The sequence below is a fragment of the Carcharodon carcharias genome, chromosome 19, assembly GCF_017639515.1.
Source record: "Carcharodon carcharias isolate sCarCar2 chromosome 19, sCarCar2.pri, whole genome shotgun sequence".
NCBI classification, from domain to species: domain Eukaryota; kingdom Metazoa; phylum Chordata; class Chondrichthyes; order Lamniformes; family Lamnidae; genus Carcharodon; species Carcharodon carcharias.
In genome coordinates this window covers 51438265-51457346 of record NC_054485.1, presented here as the reverse complement: position 1 = coordinate 51457346, position 19082 = coordinate 51438265, and the positions used below count along the sequence as shown (strand labels likewise).

The following is a 19082-nucleotide window of genomic DNA, read 5'->3' as shown; positions in this document are numbered from 1 at the left end:
GTGACTTGTGAAATATAGCAAAAATACAAAGGTTGTTCCTTTAAACATCCCCTACCTAAAAATCATTCCATCTAGATTTCACTATCCTGTATGGCAGTCAACATCCAGGGGATGGGGCAGGATTTTAAAATAATATAAATGTGGTTTTATGTAATTAAGTAATCAAGGTAATTTTTAAGCCAAAAAGACAAAAACCCCAACTCACTCTGGGATGGTGTATTCTGCTGCTTTGATTTTCCTGAAAAGCTCCTGAGGTATGCTGTCATAAAACGGGAACTGTCCATAAAGCATGGTGAAGAGCACCACACCAAGTGCCCACATGTCACTGGGTTTGCCCCTGTATGGTCGGCCTGAAAAACAAAAGACATACAGAATAACATGCTTTGCTAAAGCTTCAATCCCTCAACCATTGACTAATTATGCAATGTATGCATGAATCCTATATGTTACTCATCAGGCAAATTGTTCCTGGGCTGCTGCCAATCCAACTTTGCAATACTACTATGGAGTTGACAATGCAGAAGATAACTTGCTCTAAAGATTTGGCTCCTCTCTTCAAATGAATTTTCATCTCCAAGTCATTTCAGGTACTGTAAACCCTCAGTACAGACACAAGCATGTCTCATCAGTCCTTAGTATAAGGCACGGTACAGAGACTGACAGGCCCTGACTGCTCACTGTTGTAATGTTACCTGCCCTTAGCCATGGCGGGATTGTTGCAATGGAGTCCTACATGAAATTATACTGTTCATGCTATATTTATGCAACGCGTCACAACGTTACTAAATCATCTCAAAAACATTTCGCACAACAAATCAATTTTGGATTGTGCTATACGGAGGTAAACATTAAACAGGACCTTTAACATTTACTCCCTCCACCACCAGCACAACTTGGCTGCAGTGTGTACCATCTATAAGATGCACTGAAGCAACTCACCAAAGATCCTTTGCCAGTACATCCCAACCCCTACCGCCTAGAACAGGGACTGCAACCTGCAACTCCTCAACATCTCATTTCTAGCTCCTAGCCTTTTCCTGTTGATCAAATTATCATGAAAAAAGATTAAAAAAATGAAGTCAAGAAAAGTAAGAGCCTTGTTTTTAATTATTATGCTGTACATTACAGTTTCAAATGATTATCTTAACAAAAATCATTATCATTCTCTAAATAAACCTGTTTGAGTGGTATAGCTACACCACGGTTATAGGTAATGCCTTTGGTATGAGGAACAGGTTTTATGGATGCAGCCATTATTGTTCCTAATATAGCTGAAACAATAGATTATTCTGAATGTGCTATTAGAAGCTATCTTTGGGATGAGAATCATTAGCCAAAAAATTGTCTTCATTCAACACCTCAAATTAAAGTTTGTTTTAAAGATGACTTTACTGAGAAAATTATTGTAAAAAAGTCAACAAATGATAATTCAGAATTAGGTCTACTTTAATTTCAATTTATTTCCTACTGATATATAATAAATAAACTTTGAATTTATGTATGTAAATTATACACTCTACTACAGACACTTGGCAATTTGTCAAGTATTTGGTTTAGAACAGCCAAATTTTTGGCGCAAGGCTCCCAGTAACTTTTATTTTTGGCAATTTCTTTTAAAAATGCCTCTTCCGGTAGAAAAGGTTGCTGACCCCTGATCCAGAAGGACAAGGGCTGCAAATGCATGGGAACACCGACCGCTACCTGTAAGTTCTCCTCAAAACCATCCTGACTTGGAACTAAATTGCTGTTCCTTCACTGTCGCAGAGTCGAAATTCTGAAACTCCCTCCTGAACAGAACTGTAGGAGTACATTCACCACATGGACTGCAGCAGTACACAGAGGTGTCTTACTGCCGCCTTCGAGGGCGATAACTGCTGGCCTTACCATTGAGACCCACATCACATGAATAATAAAAAGAGACATGCTAACATATCAAAAAGCAATGCTGCAGGAGTACTTTCATTACTTAGAAACCAAGGTGCATAATTAAAGTTCAAAGTACAAAACACCACTTAGGTTAAAGGAGGTTGGACAAACAATTAGTGGTTAGGCAACACCAAATTATGGAAGCATAGCTTGTAGGAGGAAGAAATCCCACAGTTTTGAGATTCTGGGAATGATGACTCAGTCAACAAGATCAGCATTGGTTAACGCTCTGGGCAAACAAGAGGAAAAGCGAGCATGAGGAGTGAGAGGGAAAGTTCATCAATGCAGTAGTGATATAATGGGGAGGAATAAAAATCCAAAGGCTTTGCAAAAGTCAGAGCTTGGAGGAGAGGGGATCAAGCTACCAACAACTTGCATTTTTTTTAGCACCTGTACCATAAAAAAATGGTTCGAAAGCGCTTCAAGGAGACAGAGACAAACAAAACATGTACACCAAGCCAACAAAGATTATAACTTGGTACAAGTGGTGGGTGTTAAGGAGGGTCTTAAGGGAGGACAGAGGTAGAAAGGTTTAGGTAGAGAATTCCAGAACATGGGTCCTGGGTGGATGAAGGCACATGCACCAATGGTAGTGTGAACAGTAGGAGAACAGAACAGACTAGAATTCTGGGTGAGGGGAGAGATGCAACAATCATATATGATGTTACAGGAATAGGGGAGGGGAATTTAAACACAAGAATCAGGAAATTAAAACTGCATGAAATATTGACAATAATGGGTGACTTCAATTTACATAGAGACTGGGCAAACCTAATGAGCACCAATGCTGTGGAGGATGACTTTCTGGAGTGTGTACGAGGTGGGTTTCTGGAGCAGTAAGCTGAGGAACCAACTAGGAATTAGGCTATTTTAGATTTAGCATTATCTAATGAAAAAGGGCTAATTGATAACCTTGCTGTAAAGAAGCCATTAGGAAACAGTGACCATAATATGATACCAGAGTTTTACATTAAGCTTGAAAGTGATAAACAGTTCATTCTAAAACTAGGATCCTAAATCTGAACAGGGTATTACAAAAGTATGAGAGGCAAGTTGGCTATGGTGGATTGGGAAAATACATTAAAAGATGGTGACGGTGGACAGAGTCTACGGGGAATATACGTTCCTCAAAGACACAAAAACCCAACACGAAAGGTGAATCAACCGTGGCTAACAAAAGAAGTGGCTTATAAGGTTGTCAGGAAAAGTAGTAAGCCTGAGGATTTGGAGCAATTCAAAGTCCAATAAAGGATGACCAAGAAACTGATAAAGAAAGGGAAAAGAGAAAATGAGTGCAAGCTAGCGAGTAACAAAGGTGGACTGTATAATCTTCTTCAGATATGTGGAAAGGAAAAGATTAGCAAGGGCAACTGTGGATCCATTACAGGCAGAGGCAGGAGAATTTATAATGAAGAATAGGGGAATGGCAGAGAAACTAAACAATTACTTTGTGTCTGTCTTCATGGAGGAAGTTACAGAAAATCTCCCAGAAATACCAGGGAACCAAGGGAATTGTAAAAATGAGGAACTGAAAGAAATTATTAATAGAGGTGGTACTCGAAAAATTAATTAGGTTGAAGGCTGATAATTCTCCAGACCAGATGAGCTACATCCCAAAGGGTTGAAGGAGGTGGTTATAGAGAATGTGGATGGATTTCAAAATTCTATAGATTCTGCAAAGGTTCCTGAAGACTAAAAAGTAACAAATGTAAGCCCACTATTTAAGGAGGCAGGGAGAGAGAAAACTGAGACTGTGGACCTGTTAGTTTGACGTCAGTAGTAGGGAAAATGTTAGAATCCATTATAAAGGATGTGATAACTGATCACTTGGAAAGTAATGATACGAGTGAGCAAATTCCATATGGATTTATTAAAGGGAAATCATGTTTGACAACCTGTTTGACTTTTTTTTTGAGGATGTTACTTGCAGCATAGATAGGTGCAGTGTATTTGGATTTTCAGAAGGCTTTAGTAAGGTCCCACACAGGAGGCTAGTAAACAAAATCAGAGCGCATGGGATTGGGGGTGATATACAGCTATGGATTCAGAATTAGTTAACAGGCAGAAAACAAAGGGTAGGAATAAACGGGTCATTCTCAGATGGACAGGCTGTTACTAGTGGGATGCTGCAAGGATCAGTGCTAGGGCCACAGCTGCTCATAATCTGTATAAATGATTTGGATGTGAGGACCAAATGTAATATTTCCACATTTGCTGATGACACAAAACTTGGTGGGAATGTGAGTTGGGAAGAGGGTGTAAGGAGGCTTTGGACAGGCTAAGTAAATGGGCAAGAACATGGCAGATGGAACATAATGTGAATAAGAGTGAAGTTATCTACTTTACTATAATATTTGGTAGAAAAAACAGAAAAGCAGAGTATTTCCTTAAATGGTCAGAGTTTGGGAAGTGTTGATGTCCAAAGGGACCTGGGTATCCTTGTTCATGAGTCACTAAAAGCTAGCATGCAGGTGTAGCAAGCTATTAGGAAGGCGAATTGTATGTTGGCCTTCATCGCAAGGGGATTTGAATACAGGAGTAAAGATGTCTTGCTACAATTGTATAGAGCCTTGGTGAGAACATACCTGGAGTGATGTGTACAGTTTTGGTGTCCTTGTCTAAGGAAGGATGGGGGGAGTGCGTCAGAGGTTCACCAGACTAATCCCTAGGATGGTGGGGTTATCTTATGGGGAAAGATCGAGGGCATTCTCTCCAGTTTCAAAGAATGAGAGATGATCTCATTGAAATGTTAAATTCCTACAGGGAGTGACAAGGTAGATGTTGTTAGGATGTTTCCCCTGGCTGGTGAGTCTAGTACCAGGGGACACACTCAGAATAAGGGACAGGATATTTAAGACTGAGATGAGGAGGTATTTCTTCACTCAGAGGATGGAGAATCTTTGGAATTGTCTATCCCAGGGGGCTGTGGAAGCTCAGTCATTGAGCATGTTCAGGACAGAAATCTGGACACTAATGACAACAAGGGATATGGGGATAGTGGGGAAAATGGTGTAAGAGATAGATGATCAGTCACGATCTGTTTGAATGGTGCAGCAGGCTCCACGGCCAAATGGGGTACTCCCGATCCCATGTTCCTATGAGAATGTTAAATTGGAAGCATTGAGGGACTAGGTCAGCAAAGATAGGAGTGATGAGTGCATGCAGGATAGGACACAGACAGCATTTTGGATGAGCTGAAGCTTATGGAGGGTGGAGAATGGGAGACTGAATAGTGGAGGCTGAAAGTGGAGTTTGGATGGAGACAGAATATGTTAAGTAGGTGGAAATAGGTGGTCTCTTAATGGAGAGGTTATGGGGTCTAAAGTTCAGCTCTTAGTCTAGCAGCTGAGGTTGCAAATAGTATGGTCCAGCCAGAGACAATGGCAGGGATGTTCGGAATGAAATCAGTGGAAATGGCACTTTATGTGGCGAGCAGATGGGAATCAAAGAAAATAGCTGATTTGCCCAATGTTTAGCTAATGGAAAATGAATCTCAACTAAGACTGGATGTCTCACAAGCAATCTGAGAAATCAGAGGTAGTGCAGAGATTCAGGAGAAGTGCTGGACGGGTAGAGCTGGGTGTGAGCTGTGTACTTACCTGCTAATTCTATCGTAAAAGGGTAGTAAGCAAATGAAGAGGGGACAGCAGATAGCTCTTTGGAGGTGTCAAGGTAATTGTGGTGTTGAGGGTGGGGCGTTGGAGGAGGGATGGGTATAAGAAATAGAAGAATTAGGCCATTCAACCCTCGAGTCTGTTCCACTATTCAATAAAATCATAGCTGATCTTCAATTTTGACTTGCACTTTCTACCCAGTCTCCATAACCTTGATTGCCTTAGAGGTCAGGTATATATCGATTTCAGTCTTGAATATACTCAACAACTGAGCATTCACCATCCTCTGAAATGGAGAATTCCAAAGATTCACAACGCTCTGAGTGAAGAAATTTCTCATCTCAGTTCTAAATGGTCAACCCTTATCCCGAGACTGTGTCCCATGTTCTAGACTCTCCAGCCAGAGGAAACAACCTCTCAGTCAAACCTTCCAAGAATCAAATCTCATTCTTCTTAACTCCAGACAGTCTAGGCCCATTTTACTCAATCTCTCTTCAGACAATCTCTAACCACAGTAATCGTTCTTTGAATCTTTGCTGCATCCCTCCAAAGTAAGCACATCCTTCCTTCGGTGAAGAGATCAAAAGGGTACACTGTACTCCAAGTGTTGTCATATCAAAACCCAACTGCAGCAACACTTTATTGCAACAAGGTTGGAGTACAAGAGCAAGAAAGACCAACATACCACTTGCCTTCCTAACTGCCTACTGTACATACATATTAACTTTGTGTTTCATGTACAAGGAGACCCAAATCCCTCTGAACAACGTTAATAGATTCTCACCATTTTAAGTAAGTTTTTTCTACACTTTCTACTAAAGTGAATAAGATCATTTCCCCACATTGTACACCATCTGCCATTCACTTGCCCTATATACCCTTTTGTAGCCCTGGGTGTCTTCCTCACTTTCTTACCTAGCTTTGCAGTGTCAGCAAATTTGGATACATTACTTGGTACACAAGAAGAGGAAATGGAAGTTGGCCTTCAGGTGAACATGGCAGGTGAGGGGAATAAAGCAATCAGCCAAACTATTAAGTTAGAAAGGCACTGCAAAGAGCACAGTGAAGGATGTCTGGTTTGAAGCAGAGGGGAGCCACGATCCTGTGCTGGATTAATGGAGGGAAAGGAATTTCAGGGCCAGGAAGAATGTAATTGAGGAGAATTGACAGCATTAGACACAGGAGATGGAGAAAATTAGAACAAGATGTAGCAAAGATGGACAAGGAGGTGGAGCAATTCAGGTCTAGGGTAGTAATCAATAGTGGAACAACAGCAATCGTGGTTAAATTAACACAAACAGTTTTGGCACAAAGAGAGATCAGGATATATACAAGCTCTTTTCAGATACTTCAGGCAAGAAGATTCAAAAATCTGAGGCAAGAATGAGTGTTTGCCATTTAGTACCGGTGACACTTTCAAATTGGGTTACAAATGAATTCTCCAAATTCTGGGACAGCTGGGGTTTTTGTGGTTTGTGCAGGATCTATTCAGCATGTGGCATGTGAATTCATGAGTCATTTCTGTAATGACAATGTAAAAACAAAACAGAACCTTTAAACCAGTATTCTGAGTTTTAAAATGTGCTTGACAATTAAAATTTCAGTGAGTGAAAGATAGGGCAATATCCCACAACAAGACTGAAGACCGTCAACTCAACTAATACTTGCTCTTCTTACATTAGTTTCAGTTCAGAATAGCCATCAAGACTGACTGTGCCTAAGACATCAACCACAAATTTTGAAATTTTCTGCGACAGTGGGGGACGCAGAGAAATAACAGCCTGCTGAAGCTGTAGAATGCTTCTTCCCCAATTCAAACTCTAACCCACTCTGCACAGAGGTGAATAAAAGCTGCAAATAGCATCGCTTTTCTCTACATGGCATCTAGATAATTTCTCACCTGAGTGAGAAAGGGAGAGAAAAGGTTACGCTGATAAGGTTAGATAAAGCAGCGCAGAATGAACACTTTTTCTTTATACTTTCATGGGATGTGAGCATCACTGCAAGGCCAGCATTTGTTGCCCATCCCTAATTGCCCGTGAACTGACTGGCTTGCCAGGCCATTTCAGAGGGCATTTGAGAGTCAAACACATTGTTGAGAGTCTGGAGTCACATGTAGGCCAGGCCAAGTAAGCATGGCAGATTTCCTTCCCTAAAGGGCATTAGTGAACCAGATCGATTTTTGTAAAAATCCATGACAGTTGTCACGGCCAACATTACTGAGACTATACTCCAGATTTATTAATTGAATTCAAATTCCACCAGCTGTTATGGTGGGATTTGAACCCATGACTCCAGAGCATTAGCTTGGGCCTCTGGATAACTAGTCCAGTGACATAATCACTAGGTCATCATCTCATAAGAACATAAGAAATAGGAACAGGAATAGACCATTTGGTCCCTCGAGCCCGCTCCGCCATTCAATAAGATCAAGGCTGATGATCTTGTGTTTCCATTTCTACATTCCCATCTAACCCCGATAACCTTTGATTCCCTGACCTAACAAGAATCTATCTACCTCTGCCTTAAAAATATTCAATGACCCTGCCTCCACCACCTTCTGGGGCAGAGAATTCCAAAGTCACACAACCCTCCAGAAAAAAAATTCTCCTCATCTCTATCCTAAAAAGGCGACCCCTAATCTTAAAACAGTACCCCATAGTTCTGGGCTCACCCACAAGAGGAAACACCCTTTGGAGATCCACCATGTCAACGCCGTTCAGGATCTTGTATACCTCAATCAAATCACCCCTCACTCTTCTAAACTCCAATGGAAACAAGCCCTGTCTGTCCAGCCTTTCCTCACAAGCCAACCCACTCATTCCAGGTATCAATCTAGTAAACCTCTTTTGAACCGCCTCCAATGCATTTACATTCTTACTTAAAGAAGGAGACCAAAACTGAACACAGTATTCAAGATGCGGTCTCACCATGCCCTGTATAACTGAAGCATAACATCCTTACTTTTATGTTCAATCCCTTTCACAATAAAGGATAGCATTCCATTAGCCTTTTTAATTACTTGTTGTAACTGCATACTAACCTTTTGTGACTCATGTACTAAAACACCTAGATCCCTCTGTACCTCAGAATTATGCAGTCATTCTCTATTTAAGTAATATGTTTGCTTTTTGTTCTTCCTCCCAAAGTGAACTTCACATTTTCCCATATTAAACTCCATTTGCTAGATCTTTGCCCACTCACTCAACCTATATATATATCCATTTTCAACCTCATGATCTCTTCACAACATACTTTCCTACCTACCTTTGTGACACCTGCAAATTTAGCTACCATGTCTTCTCTCTCCTCATCTAAGATATTGATGTAAATCATAAAATGTTGAGGCCCCAGTACAGACCCCTGTGGGACTCCACTTGTCACATCCTGCCAATCAGAAAAAGACCCATTTATGCATACTCTCTGCTTTCTGCCAGCCAGCCAGCCAATCTTCTATCCATGCTAATATGCTACCCACTATGCCATGCGCTTTTATTTTCTGTAACACTTGGCCAGGTACTTAGGAGAGCTCAAGGCAATTGGGAAGAGTCAGCATGGCTTTGTGAAAGAAAGATCATGTTTAACTAATTTAATGGAGTTTTTTGAAGGAGTAACATGCGCAATGGATAAAGGGGAGCCTGTAGGCGTACTGTACTTGGATTTCCAGAAGGCATTTGATGTGGCACCTTATACCATGCTGACTCTTCCCAATTGCCTTGAGCTCTTTTAAGTACCTGGCTATAACCTGCTTAATGATCGATTCTAATAAGAAGTCTCTCCCTAAGCATAGGCCAGTTGGGCTGAATGGCCTGATCTGTGCTATGAATTATATACAATTTAACGTAATTATCGCCCCATCTCCTCTGAACATGTTGATTCCTTGTTCTAGTATGGTCCCTTAGCTGCCAACAGCCATCTAGTAACTTGCTAAGTGAGCCAGGTTAGTGAGTAATGGTTAGCTGTTTCACCTGAAGCAGTAGAACTTGATCCTTTTCTCAACATCCATACAAGTATGCTTTCTAGCAGTGTACAATAATCAGGAATAGGAACCATGACTAGTATTCCCCCTACCTCTGACACACAGAAGATTAGGCTAATTGTAGCATCTCAACATTCACCTCAGCTGAGGTCAATTAAGTCAGCACAAACCAGCAAGCCAAGGCCTTCAGGTTTTTCTAGAGCAGTTCCACCAAGGGAGAAAAATATTTTCTATCCACTTATTGTGCTGTGACTACACTATCAAAACCAATCCAAATTTTTGCTAAAATACACAGGGTAAGAAAAAGACACTAGCTTCATTTGAAACACATCAGGATCCTACAACTCCAAAAAGAAGCTTATCCAGAGCCTATTTTCCACTAAGTCCCTGCTCAGAACCCAGTTATCTTTTTTACAGCTCAAGCCAAAACAAAGATGTAAAGTGCAATGTCGTACCAAACGATTAAACAACATAAAGGTAACCAACTATTTCCACATGCGCACAAATTGCTATGTGAGGTTTTGTTTATTCAGCACAAAGTCTGTTGTTTTGTACACTGCAATTGCCAAGGTTATATTGCTAAACTTGTGCGAAATTTAATAATCTAAACGTTCATGATCAAAGATCTCTTCTGCAACTAACCTTCACCAGATTAATAACTGAATGAAATTGGTGAAAACTCAGAAATGTTCTCTTTATAAATTGAAAGCATTGAATTAAAGTGCAGATTGAAAAATAGTGGTTCGTTTTTCCTGTCAATTCCTGACAGGTGAAGGAGACTGAATCAAGGTCAGAGTATAGGAATGGATCATTGATGAAAAAACAGCCAGTGAGGAAAGTACAATTTGCTCAAGTTGCTTGTTTTCCTTTACAACCAAAGTTCTTGCTTCAGTGAACAGAAACCCAAGAGCACAGAGAAAGCTCAACAATATGAGACACAAGCAGCACATTCCCAAGAGTAGCTTCTGTTGCGTGAGGTAGTTTGGTTTTATTTTTCCACTCCCCCTCTCCATGTCAGACAGGAGATTCAAATTTCAAAAACAAAACCACAGAGACTACTCAGCCTCCAAACAGGGTCTTGATATGGCTGGCCTAGTTAACTGCTGGTCAATAGTAACCCTTACGATATTGATGTTAGGGGACTTAATGCTGGTGTCATTGAAGGTCAGGGGAACGAAGCTATTTTTTATTGCGAATAACCAGTGCCAGGCAGTGACTGGATCCAAGTAGGTTGTTACCCATATCCTGCAGAAGAGGCATGGGTCGCTCCATCAGAGTCTGAGCTAAATTAAATACAGAGCCTTACTTGATTGTATAAAAGAAGGGCACGTTTGGTGCAACAGCTCAAGATGGCCATGTTCAGTCTGCTTCAGCAATGACCTCGAGCCCATGCAGAAGACCCTCTTTACTTTTATCCCCAAATAGGGATAGGAAGGCTTCTGGGCAAAATTACATGTTATAATCAAAAATCATTTTATATTTTAACTCTTTTCCATATTTCCCAGTACCATATAGCACTAAGGCAGTTAAAAGTACTGTTGGGAAAATGTCACAGCCAACACTGATACTAATACACTTGGCTTCAGATCTTTTCAGAGCAGGAGGTGTGCGTGTTTTCAGTTGCCTCTCTCTAGCCCTGACATGAAGGCAACTTATGATGGTCTTCCAAACAGGATGAAATCAGTTAACTTGAGAACAGACCAGTGATTGAAACTTGGACCCCCAGCTCTCTATGGTTCAGTGCGTTAATTTACCAACTAAACAATGGGAGAATGTTAGTATTTGGTCTAGCCATTTGCATGTTAAATTGAGAGTTTTGGGGCTTGTGGGTGTGTTACTGTGGTCATTCAGGATTATAAAAAGCTTGGAGAATGCAGTGGTATTGCAAACAATTTTCTTGTCCTCATCTGGCCAGCCTACACACACTGTTAATTAAAACATTTAATTGCAAAGCTTTTGGTAGACAGTCCATTCTGATCGGGTGAAATGGACTCCACTTGCCATTGAATTTGCTTTCCCTTCCCAGGAATTCAATGAAGTCCCAATAAGAATATTATCACACCAAGTTCACAAGAAAATACACAATCAATCACTCATTAAAGTTACTATTGCTTCTGAGATTTTAGAATTAAGAAGCGATAAGAGTAAACAAAGAGAGGCAGGATACCATTTGGGTTGTAATGACACAGCATTAGATCGGAATTTAGAAATATGCTCAAGATGCTGGACAGAGGACAGCCCAATAAACTGAACCAGAAAGCTAAAGTTGTGAAGTTGAATGAGACAAAAGCATACAAAGCTGCCAGATTGTTGTCTACCACTATTCACCAAGGAAGCAAACTGGCCGCTGTAACCCAACCTGCCATACCAGCCTCACACTGCACTGTTGATTTGAGTGCTTAGCAATGTACTCTGCAAAAATAATGGCTTCACGACATTTCACCTTTTCAGGGTAACTAGGGGTGAAAAATAAATGCAGCTTTGCCAGCATCAACGACAGCCCAAGAAACAAATTATGAAAGCCATACTGACTAGAAAACCCCAAGTTCAGTTTCCTGTTTGTGCCCAATTAGCTGCTATCATCTGGTCATGTGCTGAGGTGCTACAATTAGCTTCAGTATATTTTGATCACTATGCAATGATCCAATACTGGAAATTTTATGGATGTGGGTATCAGGAAAGGACACCTGTGATATCCCCTTTTTAAAAAAATTGTTCTTTGGATGCGCGCATTGCTGGCAAGGCCAACATTTATTGCTCACCTCTAATTTCCTGGAGTGATTTTCTAGGCCATTTCAGAGGACAGTTAAGAGTCAACCACGTTGATGTGGGTTTGGAGTCACAAATTGGCCAGACTGGGTAAAGACAACAAATTTTCTTCCCTGAACGACATTAGGGGACTAGATGGGCTTTTACGACAATACAGTAGTTCCAAGGTCATTATTAATTAGACTAGCATTTTATTCCAGATTAAATTAATTAATTGAATTTAAATTCCACCAGTGGTCATGGCAGGGTTTCAACTCACAGCTTGGGCCTCTGGATTACTCAGGGATGAGAGAGGCCGAAGACAAAAAGGTGCGAAAATCTTCTGTGGAAAGGAACCATGTAATTACACCAATTTTAATGATCTGTAGCGAAATGCAAATGCTTCTAGGCCACTTCAAATGGGTGGAATTATTAGACTTCAAATGGGTAGAAACATTAATTTTGCCTTTGTTTACCTTCCTATTACAGTCAAGACTGTGGACCAATGCATTTATATCAAATCACCAGTGACCTCAACATCTCAATGCAGTTGGTGCATGTAATATAAGATAAAGTTCATACTAACAATCAAACATGACCTTGCCGGATTATGTACATGTGAAATGAAGCAAAAGGACTACGGCAGTGCTTCAAACTATTTTCCAACATAACCCCATTTTAAATCACCATCACCTTCTCAAAGGCAATTAGGGATGGGCAATATAAACTAGCAATGGCATCGATGCCCACATCCCATGAACAAATATACAACAAACTCTTGAAAAATATTATGCCAGGAAGAAACAAATAAAGCATAGTTGCATTCAGTATATTATTAAATTTTGCATATTAAAACTCAACATATAATATATCAAATACTTATTAAAATCTATGTTTTTAACACTTAGTAAAAATGTTATTTTTATGTAGGTGTCAGCCAAGCTCTCCACATTCCCTGGTGACTGAAGACTCAGTGAAGCCTCTTTCCTGTCACCCCCCCAACACACATTGTAATCAACTTCTCTCCCCCACACCCCTCTTCCTCATACACGCACACACTAAACAGCCCCTCCTTCAAAATCCCTTCCCATTCGCTCAACAGCTCCTCTTTCCAAAACCCCTATACTCCACTCACTGAGTCGGCAGCCCCTCTTCCAAACCTCCTTCCCCAAACTTGGCAGCCCTTCTTCCCAAGTACCCTCCCTGTCACTCACTCACTCGGCAGTGGTGGGAGACAGTGACGTATATTTTCACTGGACCAGTAATCCAGAGACCAGAGTTCAAATCCCACCATGACATAGGGTGAAATTTGAATTCAATAAAAAAAAATTTAGAATTAGAATTAAAAGTCTAATGATGACCATGAAACCATGGTCTATTGTCACTGGTTCACTCAACTGGTTCACTAATGTCCTTTAGTGAAGGAAATCTGCCATCCTTACCTGGTTTGGCCTACATGTGACTCCACACCCACAGCAATGTGGTTGACTCTTGAATTCCCTCTGAAATAACCTAGCAAGCTACTCAGCACTAGGGTATATCTACACCACATGGATTGCAGCAGTTTAAGAAGGTAGCTCATCACCTCCTTCTCAAGGGCAATTAGGGATGGGCAATAAATGCTGGCCGAGCCAGCCACACCCACATCCCAAGAATGAATTTTCAAAAAATGTTTTAAAGCCTGGCCTTTGTAACAGCCTTACACCAAAACCGAGCGCCCTGAGACCCAAACCATTATCCAGACCATTATGAATGGTGGCATGTTGCAGAACCTGAAAGGCACTCTCTTGGATCAAATCTTTTCCCTTCACCCGGATCCTGGCTAGATAGAATCAATCTGGTTCGACCTCTTCCCACTCACCGCTTTTCTGATTTTTCAAACACTAAGTGGTGGTTTGGCGGGGTGGGGGGAGGGGGTGTTCACGTGACCTGTTCTGCAGTCTGCCTGACGGTAAGCCTCGGTAGTTTGATTGTTAGTGATCAAAGGAAGGCTTAGATCATTTTCTTGGTAAGATAAGAGGTATTTACGTTTGGAGGCGACGGCAGCAGTCTGAGTTTACAATTAATAGACCCTTCATCTCCCAAAATCCCAAAAGAGATGTCTAGGTATCAGGTTGCAAACAGCTGTGCTGTAAGCTGTCTATTTACTTCTAAGGTGAAAGGAAGTTAGAGTCATGAATAACTCATCAGCAGTTCCACCTGAATGCAAGGTTAATGTGTTTCATGTTGTCATGAGTAAAAGGACAGAGGAAGCCATTTTTGAGATCAAGTTACAGGCTTCCCTACAAATCAAGGAATATCACAGATAGACAGCAGTCCTGTGTGGTCAGCAGAGTGAAAAGGCTGCTAGACTTTGCGAGCTACCAAAGCAGCCGGATGCAGGAGGGAGGCAGTCTCTAGTCGAAGAGGCGTATCCTGCAGCCCTCTAATGATTCCAGGAGATTTGCCTTTGCATGGCCAGGGGGAAGAATCATCATCAGGGGCAGGCTTTACTGCTGGTTGTGGATTTAAGAAACTCGCCGAGAACGGAGGAAAGCACCTAGAGACAGTCATTTGAAATTACTACTTGACAAGGCAGGGATATGGGAACCCATTAGAAGCTGGGAGCAACTGCGGACTGTGCTTTAAGGTCTAATTCCATGGAGAATGCAATGAGTGATACATACAAAGGGGAAAGTTCCTCTGTAGTTTAAAATTTAAGTTGCCTCCAAAAATAAAATAGAGCATTTATTACAGTAAGTTTTAAAAGGCAAAATCTTGGCATGTCATTCTTCAATCTACTAACTGACGTTCGAATCTCTTTAAAAGTTACAGGTCTCTACACGGGATCATAACAATTTGAAAATTCATAGCTGAGTTACAGCACAAAATGCAATGAAGGTCGCTCTTCAGCTCAAAGAAATAATTAATATTTGTTCTTCATCATATTCTCCACGTTTACTATACCATCTGTTGCAGCAGCAAGATGATAAATATGGTTACTGTACAGAAACACTTAACTGGAAGCTGAAAGCATTGGACAACAGGAAAAAACAGTGGGTGTGGACATTTGAGAAGGCTTTCCTGTCTTATGTCACTATACGCAGTAAACATTGATCCAGGAACACGGGCTGCCTTAAAAACTGCAACCCGCCCACTCCCTGCCAACAGATTTTAGTCATCAGACAGAACTGGGAACTCACCACTCAGTACATCAGGGCTGATGTAGGCAGGGCTCCCCCGCTGATCTTTCAGTAAATCATCCTCACTAACTAGATGCTTTCCAAGGCAGAAGTTAGTGATGGTGATTCTGTGGGTCCTGTGGGCAAAAGAAAACGAGTGAGTGTGCACCAAATTTACTTAGTTTTTAAAGCACTAAAGGTAGAGAAGAAAAAGGAGGCCAGGGAAGCTCACTTTAAACAAGCTGTCAAATTAACCCGTGAGCACCTAACTAAACCTTTATTTCTGTAACTTAGGTTATTTTACAAACCCGTAACCAACCTCACAAATGGAAGTACAGTTCACATCCCAGAGTGCCTAAGCGGCAATATGTAAATTACATGATGCATTATACCAATTACCTTTTGTGGTGGACCACAAGGAAGGGGCTGGAAGCCAGGAAGGTGTTGAATTGGCGGGTCTCCTAGATCAATAATGCACTGTCACAACCACCATCCTCTCAAATACAGAGTGGCCAAAGGCACAACAAACACTAACCCTTTGAAGAGGTTTTTAATAATGTTCTAAAATTACCAGTACGCTTTTTCCATTAACTGATCTTGTGGCAGACAATCTACAATCCCAAATACAATTTAAATGGTGAAATAAAATATACAAATCCTCTGATTAACTAACAGCAAACCAACATCAAGGCAAGGCTGGAGTTCACCACTAATAACTGGGCTGTGCCGCAAGGAACCTCCAGATCAATAGGGTCATATAGCCCACCTACCCCTTGTATTTTCAGGATATTTGACAGCAGGGGACATTTAAAGTTGAAGCTCGCACAGGATTATTTGCTTATTGATCTGGACCCTTCAACCCAATCATTTCAACAACTTACACTTGTACAGCGAGTCTACATTGGCTCCCAGTCCAGCAATGTCCTCAATTTTAAAATTCTCTTCCTTATTTTGAAATCCCTTCATGGTATCTCCAGCCCTACAATACTCAGACCTCTGCACTACTCTAATTTTAGCCTTTTGCGCATCCCCAATTTTCTTGCTCCATCATTTATGGCTGTGCCTTCAGCTGCCTGGACTAAACTCTGAAACACCCTCCCTAAATCTCCAGCTCTCTTCCTTCAAGGCACTCCTTAAATCTCTATTTGATCAAGCTTTTGATCACCTGTCCTGACATCTTATGTAGCTCAGTGTCAAATGTTGTCGCAATGTTCCTGTGAAGCGTTTTTCTACATAAAAAGGCACAATATAATTGTTGTTTTAAGGAGGCATTTGAAAGTGAAGAGACATTAGGAAGGTGGAAGAAGAAAATTCCATAGTTGAAGGAATTGTTGAAGTTTCTGCCACTGATGGTGGCTTGGAGGGATTTGGAGACAAGATGGGGAAGGTAGCCAACATAAGACTCATCAACAGAGTCTGGGACATAAGGCTTGATGTCCAGAGGGAGAGTAAAGCAAGGCCTAAACTATTAGGACAATCTGGTCATCTGTCTGTAGGGAATAGGAAATAGATGGGCAAGTAAAATTTAGTACAGGAATAGGGCTGGGGTATAAGTGAGTTGAGTTTTGGATTAGTTAAGAGTTTGTATAGGATGGATGGAGCTCAAAAGGCTAGCACAGAGGCAGAGAAGTAAAGCTTGGTTACGGCGAGGGCATTGACAGATAGAAGTTACCACCAGCAATGAGATCCATATGGAGGGTGCTGATATTAAGAAGTTAGAAACAGATGGTCTTAGCGATGGATAGAATATGAAGTTTGAAGTTCAGCTCAAGGTCAAAAATAACATTGTAAGCACAGCCTGAGCAAACAGCAGGAAAGAAGTCATGATGCAGATTTTGTGTTATCCACACCTATCGAATAAGCAGTCATCAAGGGGCAGCAAGCAAATGAGAAAGTTGGAGAAAAGCCATATTCATGACAGTGTGGGGGCAAGAAGCGGTGCCACTGCAACCGATTGGCAGGGCAAACAGAGCAAAACCCACATGTGAGTCACATCACAAAGGAGAAGCAATGAAAGCAAACAAAGCAGCAAATTCCAATTAACGCTGGTTGAGAAGCACAAGAAGGGTTAATAACCTATTGGTTCCAAGTGTGCTTCCAATGCTGAGAGTGGGACGAAAACCAAGCTAAAAAGACTGAAGAAAGGACCACAGAGTTAGGTGGCAAGACACTTTCTAGGGTCATAGCAATGAGGTAGTCATTGGCAATCCAATTACGGCAGTTTTGAAGAAGGGAATCCAATGCTGTGGTTAATGAGAAGTTTGGCGTTTTTCCATGATAATTCAGGCAACACCCAGAGAGCTGTACCCTAGTATGAGTCAGTGCCTTCGGGAAATGAGGCATTAAAAACAAAAAAAATTCTTTCCATCTTTTGGCTTTTCAAATACAATTTCTCGTTTCTAAGCATACTACTAGATTATTAGCTACATATAGGTTTGCTTGAACCACACAATCAAACCAACATCACGAAAATACATCCAAGGCCTAGAAAAGAACAGCTAACCTTTATTTGAACTGTCCGCAACAATTTCTGATGCAATTTGATTTTGACTGCGAGAGTATGCTTCTTTGTAACAACCCTGAAAAAAAGTTAATTTATCACAAGTCTACAAAAAATAGTAGCCTGAGGGCATAAGTGTTATCTTCTTACTCTATCAGGCAAAATGAAAACACAAACTAAGAGTGACCTTCCCTAGGCCTTCTAGTCCTTCTCACTTGCCCTCCCAGTGAAGGTTTACCATTTCACATGTGAATTTCATGAGAAGATTCTTGACAAATGGTCTGCATCTGAAACATTAAGCCAGTTTTTCCTTTCAAAAGTTCCCAGTTCATTACAAAAAACACACACTCGTGAACTACAATGCAGACAGTTTCTATGGTTCCTTGTCACAAGGATACCCTCTGGGAAAAGTCTATTACCAAGCCTGAAAGTCAGATTCTAAAAGAATTTTGATAGAAAAATAATTGAGGACAAATTAATTTTCAAGAGGGTAAAATTAGATGCTTCATTGAGACAAGGAATGCTGTGAAATTTTGAAGGATGCAGAGATGATGACCTTCTCTATGCATTTAAATTAAAATTTACATTCAATTAATTTTTACTTTGTGGTGGGACTGGTCAGATTAATATAATTTTAGAGCTGTATCTTCCTTTCCAGAATATGAAAGGGAGAAACTTGCATTCCTCAAATTCTAAATTTATACCAAAGAAGAGTGAAAAGGAAAATCACTCCCCTAGATCATAAAATGCACTCAGTCACCCAGGAGGGAAAGATGGATCACTGAATAACAATTCTACAGTAGTATTGTTTTTAGAGCCTGGAACAGGTATGCATCACTGAGCAACTGAAACCACAGATGGCTGCAATTAACCAAATATATGACTCACCTTTCAGCAATGCCCTACCACAAAAACAACTAGCACCAAGTATAGACCAACGGCCTGAAGCTAAATTTGTATTCCCAAACATGACTCTGGTATAGATTAGGGAAATAATAAACACATATGCAAGAGATTTCATGGAATACACATTAACTTACAGAACCTAAACATTGCAAGGGTGGCTCACTGCAAAATAGCAGGAAGCTATTATCAATAATACTTGTGGGGGGGTTGTTGGGGGAGAGAAATCCCCACGCTATCCACCCCCACCC

General features: G+C 40.9%; 1 protein-coding gene across 3 annotated transcripts in view; it reads right to left on the bottom strand.

Annotated features, from left to right (window-relative positions):
- stk40 (serine/threonine kinase 40) overlaps positions 1-19082 on the bottom strand; it is a 65126-nt gene that overhangs the window by 13581 nt on the left and 32463 nt on the right. For all 3 annotated transcript variants that reach the window (XM_041212910.1, XM_041212912.1, XM_041212911.1), the window contains exons 7-8: positions 15450-15565; positions 206-350 (exon numbers count right to left, since the gene is read on the bottom strand). In XM_041212910.1, coding sequence (XP_041068844.1) covers positions 206-350; positions 15450-15565 — 261 coding nt within the window. The remainder of the gene's footprint in view (positions 1-205; positions 351-15449; positions 15566-19082) is intronic.